Source organism: Odontomachus brunneus, unplaced genomic scaffold (assembly GCF_010583005.1).
Source record: "Odontomachus brunneus isolate Ranch 3 - 2012 unplaced genomic scaffold, Obru_v1 Obru_scaffold_002, whole genome shotgun sequence".
NCBI classification, from domain to species: Eukaryota; Metazoa; Arthropoda; class Insecta; order Hymenoptera; family Formicidae; genus Odontomachus; species Odontomachus brunneus.
In genome coordinates this window covers 1,512,657-1,520,498 of record NW_022639452.1, presented here as the reverse complement: position 1 = coordinate 1,520,498, position 7,842 = coordinate 1,512,657, and the positions used below count along the sequence as shown (strand labels likewise).

Here is a 7,842-nt window from a genome sequence, read left to right as displayed (position 1 = left end):
GAGAGAGAGAGAGAGAGAGAGAGAGAGAGAGAGAGAGAGAGAGAGTCGACGAGATCGATATACAGCCATTGGCATTGCCGTTGATGATTGAGTATCTAAATGCGCGCACATAAACGCGCGTGACGTCTTAGTTTTCGGCGGGAAACGCTAATAAAATAGTATCGACCGCTGTCGGACACACGATTCCTCGACACCGTAAATCATCCGTCGCACGAACGGGAGGGGGGAAGGGAAGGAGGAGTAAAATCAATGCGCACGGGCGAATTGTACGGTTGAATGACACGCGTCGCCTTAATGAGCTTTCGCTCGGTCCGCAGATCAATCATTCGTGGATATTTAATCGTGGAGATGTGCTCCATCTTCCTCGTTCGCGGAATGAAAATTTTGCTGACCACGCGGATATTTGCGGTGATAAAAAAAAAAAAAAAAAAACTCGAAACTCGACGTCGCGTTAAGAGTTACACGCACGCGCGCACACGCACGCACCGTGATCGCAAAACGCTCGCTAATTACCCTCTGCCTCGTCGTTATATGGCGGCGATCTCGAGTTACATCGTTATTCAAACATGACGATATCGGCGTGATACTTGAAAACGTTGTTCTTTAAAATATTTACGTATCCTCGGACTCTGCACAGTATTTTATCAATCTTTTGGAATAGAATCTCACTGAAAATGAATGAAAAATGGCAGTATTTTCGCTCGAGATTGCGAGAATGAATGTTTCGCTCAAGCCTAGAGGAGATTCTGACTCCATGTGAATGAATGTTTCAATCACAATGAACATGTTTTTTGTAGCATATCGGATTCGCTCTTCAATTTCGAGTGAAAATGTTCACTCGAATTAACGGAGAATCGACTCTATGAGTGAAAGGTCACTCCGAGATCCGTGAATATTTTCACTCGAAATTGCAGAGTGAATTTGATGTACTTCATCGTCAGGAACATAACCTATTCTAATCGATTGAAACATTCGCTGATATGGAATCAGAATCCACTTTAAGCTCGAGTGAAATACTCAGCCTTGCGATTTCGAGCGGCAGTGTCATCAGTAATATTTTGAATGAAAATACTGCCACATTTTTCACACAATTTGTCGGAATATGTCGCAAAACTCATCGAGCAGAGATGTTGCTAATCAGTCGACTACAAGTTTCGCAATGAAATCTTACTTCCACTGTCAAAAATTGACGCGATACAAGACGGAATGGTAAAACGGGACTGTTTCCACTGAAAGTCAATGAATATCCCAGTGAAGTGCTCCTTTCACTGCTTCAGTCATTTTTACTGATTGACCTCAAGAGAGAGAGCCCGTTACATGAACGACGACCGATGAAACGGACATCAGTCCATTCACTCCCGAGGAGCAGCGCGACCCTGTGACTTGGTCCGCGAGTATCGTCATCGGTTCCGCTTCTCGTCGATAGCCGGGTGCGTAACGAGGCGATAACAGGAGCGTCAGTTGGGTTCGGAATAATCCGTACTGTTAAAGGTGCCGTTACCCGGCCGACCGGAGAATAAACTCCAAACACAAGCGGCGACGTAATCCCCGTGGAGCAGAAACGGCACGTCACGGGCCAACGGACAGACAGACACGCGGATAGCGCGCGCGATCATCAAAATCCAATTTCGCCGTGAATCCCGTCGTGACGTAATTTCCGCGAGCGTGAAATCGACCGCGCGCGCGAACTGCGTCGGCGGCTGCGAGAGGCGGTGTCGAGTTTCAGTTTATAATTCGGAATCACCTGAGCCACGTCGGTGTAATACGGACCGAGCTGGTTGCGACGCGCGTCTCCAGTTTCGCGACCGCACACATCCGGCACCATTAAACCGCCGCGTACGAATTCGGGCGAAATTAGATTGTTGCCGAGCGTCGATCATATTGTGGTGTGCGCGAGCAACTTGCTCCCCATTCAGTCGCGGCCGAATGATTTACCCAACAACGACCTCGGCGCTCGCGCGCGCGTCTAGTAATCGGAAACGTAACGATACGATACCGGAAACCGGGCGGTATCCGCCAAGCAGGATCCGTGATCGACAATATCGGTATTTAAGATAAAAATACCAATGTGCCCGCATGTAATCCTGGATATTTTCATTGTTCTGACCCTTAACCTTTTCGCTACCAATTTTTTCTCTCTCTCTCTCTACAAGGTACAATTGTTTTACTCTCATTTTATTAAATATATCAACGTTACATTAATTTAAAATCAATTTTAGCAAAGAAAATTAACAATTAAATATCTGGCGCCAAAGTTATAATTAGTAAACAAAACACGTGTTTTTAAGACAATTAAGTTAAAGTAATCAAGTTTGAAAAGGTAGCAAACTTTACCCATATTTAGGGTTTCAGAGTTAAATGCATGTATATTTTCTATGTTGAAAGTGTAAATATTTATGTTCAGAGACTAAAACAATAAGAATGTCCGGGATTGGGTACTTGTCCGGGAATTGGTGCACTTAGAGTGTGTGCAATGTCGTCTCTTTTCTCGGGTCTAATAAATCCCTGCGTGGATATGGCTCAGGATTTAACTCGGGACGCCCCTGAACGGAAGTCTGTATCCGAAACAGCGGAATCGCGATATTTCGTCGGTGACGTTAGAGAGGACGCGAGAACGCAAATATATTCGGTCGCGGACAGGTCCATCAGCACTTTCGACCTGCTTTCGAGCGGATCTCGAAAATAAATCAAGCAGGCGTCGTGAGGGGACGAGAATTCATTTAAGCAGCATTAACCGTCCGCAGAATATTGCGAAACGCCTCATATAACCTTCAAAGCTTATATCCTTCCTTTCGTAACGTCGAAATCAAGGTGGCATAACGCGAGCGCAGAATAATTGTACAAAATTATATACGTTTTCAATGTCGATTACAACGCTTGACTGTTGAACTACACGAAGAAAAAAAAAGTTTAAATCTCAACCTGACAATATGTACGAATTAAATATATCAACGTTACATTAATTTAAAATCAATTTTAGCAAAGAAAATTAACAATTAAATATCTGGCGCCAAAGTTATAATTAGTAAACAAAACACGTGTTTTTAAGACAATTAAGTTAAAGTAATCAAGTTTGAAAAGGTAGCAAACTTTACCCATATTTAGGGTTTCAGAGTTAAATGCATGTATATTTTCTATGTTGAAAGTGTAAATATTTATGTTCAGAGACTAAAACAATAAGAATGTCCGGGATTGGGTACTTGTCCGGGAATTGGTGCACTTAGAGTGTGTGCAATGTCGTCTCTTTTCTCGGGTCTAATTAAATGCAATTTCGCCTGAAGAAAACAGAATTTCTAATTTATAAGAAGTATTTTTTTAGAAATAATTCTTTCGTTTAGTAATTTTCTACAATGAGAGAACAAATATTTAAGCGAATTATGTAAAAACGATTGTTATTTTATTTAAATAAAAGAAGTTTAGACTTAAATCAAAAATATTTTTTTTATTTTTTAGATATTTTTCTCTCAATTCATGACACAGAAAAAATTCTTATGTTTCTTATTAACAAAAAATTTATTTTTATATCTTTATTCCTATATTATTATTCTCATTTTACAAACAAATTCTTATTAACCAAAAATTCTGTTTCCTTCAACCAAAACGCATTTAGTTCATTCATTGTCAGTTCATTCATTCAACTACCAAGTGAACCTACCAAAAAGTTACACTCCGATTTTTTTCTAATTTGGTGCAAATGTAGAAGTATAAAAAATATTTAGGCTATATTTTTTCATTTTGGTCCACTTTGAGTTTCACGGGCTAAAAAGTTATAAACTGCCCGTGAAACTCAAAGTGGACGAAAATGAAAAAATATGATTTAAATATTTTTTGTACATTTTTTTTCACATTTGTGCCAAATTAGAAAGAAATCGGAATGTACCTTTTGGATAGATTTACTTGTAAGTATTTTCCCCGTGTATGCTGGTTGATATTAGATTAAAGAAGAAGCATCGGTTAAATTTAGTCGTCGATATCAGCGTGTCGATATAGGAAGACACAGAACGCTTTGAGAATTTAATGTCGGACCAGATCCTCGAAAATAGGATCTCGACGCGATTAATCCGTCGTCCTAACGAAAGTCGGCAACAGGCCATGAGTGACGAGAGAACGTGGTGGAGAGGAAACTCGAGTATGATCAGTGTAGCCTCCTCTCGCTTCTGAACGATGACGTGCTCTCTCACTATCAACTTCCTGCTAGACGCGATACACACAGGCTCCTACACGTTATTGCGCCTGGAGGGTCAATGATCCGCGTAGTTCACAGAGTTATCGGCGTTTTTAAACGCACTACCTCATGCTGGGAAAAGCGTTTGCCTACCGTCAATGTTAGCGCGAATTTTCCCTGCTCTTTCCGCGCAACCAGCCGCAGGATTGGATTGCTAATATTATCTACAAGCGAGATCGTTGCTGCGAGCCACGTGCAAAAAGAACGGAGTACTCAATAACGTGGAACGGAGTACTCAAAAACGTAGCTCCATGCTTTCCAAGATTATCGCGCGAATAGCGAGCGGACGAGAGGGGAATTTTGAAGCTGGTGTTGAGTGCCGAATTTGGCGACTGCTCATCTATGCACGAACAGAATGTTATGGTTTCTTTTTTATATATAAATTCTTCTTAATTTCACCATGTTTCTAATAACGTAAAAATAGTCTATTAATGCAGAATATCGATCGATTCCTCAGTCACAAAATTCTATTTGCGTATGTATCTATGTATACTTGCGATATATATTACGATAACACTACGTGGGAGAATTAAAGAGTCTTATCTTACTTAAATGTAAAGGCAACCTCTAAGTTAAATGAAATCACAGTAATAATATAATAAGAGATATAAAGTTATATATGTGTACACATGTGTGTGTGTGTGTGTGTGTGTGTGTGTGTGTGTGTGTGTGTGCGTGCGTGCGTGCGTGCATATATATATATATATATATATATATATATATATATATATATATATATATATATATATATATATATATATATATATATATATATATATATATATATATATATATATATATATATATATATATATATATATATATATATATATATATATATATATATATATATATATATATATATATATATATATATATATATATATATATATATATATATATATATATATATATATATATATATATATATATATATATATATATATATATATATATATATATATATATATATATATATATATATATATATATATATATATATATATATATATATATATATATATATATATATATATATATATATATATACACATATATATATGTGTACATATATATTTAGAAAATCTTGAAAAAAGTAGGTAAAATAATGGTAATCTTTAAAAAAGTAGATAAAATAAAAAATCCCGGCTAAATGAATCACGCGCAAAGTCCTTTAACCGTTGGGAATTTATTTTGACGTAAAAAATTGCGCATGCTTCATTCCCGCTCATTGCAAGCGAGTCTCGAGTTACTAAAGAATAAAAACGCAGTCACATAAATTCAATTATGACGGAACAAAAGGCGGCTTGCATGAAGGCGGATATGTATTGAATTTACCAAATCAATATTGATTTTAGCCCAGTATATAATTCGGGATAATAATCTCGTCGTTGGTGATCTCGTACGTGAGTAGGAAACATTTTGTGGAGAGAGAAAAGCAAGAGGACGTCGTCACGACTTCGCGCGAGTCGGGCAAATCCCGTGACTCGCGTCGGCGAGAACATTGTGAAAGACACGAATTCGTACTTCAAATCCCTCTTTTGCTTTTGCGCAGAAATGAATGGGAGAGTTAATTCGCGTTTGATCGGACGCGATTAACTTTCTCTCGATCTGGTTTTTCATTTTCCGCGAAAGTTACAGGTGGAACGTGCGCCAAGGAGAGCTTTTTCTGACAATTTACGTGGGGAAACAGCATGCACCACACACACGCGCAATTCGAATTAATCTAATTCGATAATAAACATTCGTATAACAATAATGGAACGAGCGACGACGAACTCGCTTGATGCAAAAGCGAATGCGCAGACGCGGGTTTTCGCCGAGGTTCTCGCGAAATATGAAATGCTATTTTCCCTTTCTTGTTGCACGTCGTATTCGCGAGAAGACCATAAACACGACCGCAGTCTCTCCGTTCACCGCTTCGGAGGAGATCAGTTGCAGCGCGACTACACTTAGCGCTAATTCTGATTCTCTCTGGATCCCCCTTCTCCCTTCTCTTTCTCCCTGTCTGCGTCGTAAATAATATCGTAATCCGCGAGAAATATGGAATCGTTGGCTAGAGTCACGAGTTAATTTTACACTTTCTTTTTTTAAGTGCTTCTAAGTATTCATAAATATCCGCAAATTGTGTCTATTAACACCAAATGATACAAACTCATCAAAATTGCGTCAAACAAACATTGACTCTCTCTTTCTCTCTCTCTCTCTCTCTCTCTCTCTTTGAGATATAAACACATCCGAAGAAGACTCCAACTTAGGGAAGGACACGTGTCACATTAGAGCGTTTTGAAGCGAATCAGTTGGCATGATCTAGTGATGTGATGTCACGACTTCATATCGTTCGATTGAGCGACCTTCGCGCGTAATTCGTCGACCTCGCGCACGCAACAGACTCGCGTCCGCTCCTAAATAGCCTCCTAAAATAACGGAGTTCATTAGTAAATGCCCCGAAATTGCGATTCTCTCGCGATTCGTCGGTGCTTCCCAGGGTCGGCCAACAGCTACGAGCTAAAATTCCTCCAGCGCAATGATTCCCCGCGGTATTTGTCGTTCCACCGAGACGACTCGCTCATCACGAGCGCATATTTCGGTAAACGAGTTTTAATGATGACAATTATGATAACTTTCTCGCCTGACGTACGACGCGCGTTTCATCGGAAGGGACACGCTCGGCTCGACATGGCTGAAAATACATTCCGATACATATCCGCACGCTCCGGATAAGAAGCGATAAGATCTACCGTGACGCGCTCCGGAGCGAATGTTATGCACGCTTGATTATGTGCGAAACGCGTCCGGCCGTTTCGTGCTCTCGCGCGTTTTTGATAGCCGTCTCTGTTTACCAACAAGCGACCGGCCATTTTTCCAAACGTGTAGCGTACTAAACTAACGGACTAACATTACGTGTGTGCACGCACGTAGGGCGTAACCATCGTACGCAGGGCGCCAAACTTCACGCCATATCCTAACCCTGAAAACCCCATGACGTTCCGCCGCGAGCGAGAGGGCGACAGACGAAGACGGAAAGAAAGAGAGAGAAAGAGAGAGAGAAAGGGAGAAAGAGAGAAAGAGAGAGGGACGCTGGCTGCTCTGTCAATGTCTCGACAACGAATGTGTTGATCAACTCACCAGCGGGATACGCCTGCTTGCTCTGTACCAGGTCGATGAACATGTTCGTCACATTGTACAGCTGGCCCATGCCCTTCGGATTGAACTTCGTGGTGGCGTTGTAGGGCAGCCCGGCGGTGTTGACCGTGGAGTAGCTGAGCGCCTGCGAGGCCATTATCTCGTTCAGCTGCCGGTCCAAATCCTCGCTGATCGTCCGCATGCGGTTGGTCAGGCTCTCCTGGCAGAACACCGGGCACCACACGAACACGAGCGACACGAGCCATACTCGTAGAAGCAGCACCGGGACCGTGACGGCGTTGGCCGTTGGCCTGCGAGATCCCGCGAGATACATTGTGCAGCGACTCGCGCCTGGGACGCGTCGCTACCGACTGCCTATCTCGTTCTCGACCCTCTCGCCGTAGCGTCACCGTCGGCGGCACGGAACGCCGGAATCGGACCACCGCGGCGCGCCAATCAACCGTTCCCGTGCGCGAATGTCGCGGCGCGCC

At 41.6% G+C, this 7,842-nt stretch overlaps 1 protein-coding gene across 10 annotated transcripts in view; it reads right to left on the bottom strand.

The window, feature by feature from the left end:
• LOC116841362 (prominin-like protein) overlaps positions 1-7,746 on the bottom strand; it is a 57,704-nt gene extending 49,958 nt beyond the window's left edge. For 7 of the 10 annotated variants that reach the window (XM_032809208.1, XM_032809236.1, XM_032809217.1 and 4 more), the window contains exon 1: positions 7,355-7,745. In XM_032809208.1, coding sequence (XP_032665099.1) covers positions 7,355-7,685 — 331 coding nt within the window. In that variant the 5' untranslated portion in view covers positions 7,686-7,745. Of the gene's footprint in view, positions 1-7,354 lie in introns of all 10 variants that reach the window. The other 3 variants (XR_004377548.1, XM_032809187.1, XM_032809195.1) reach the window with 1 other exon arrangement.
• Between the last annotated feature and the right edge of the window lie 96 nt (positions 7,747-7,842).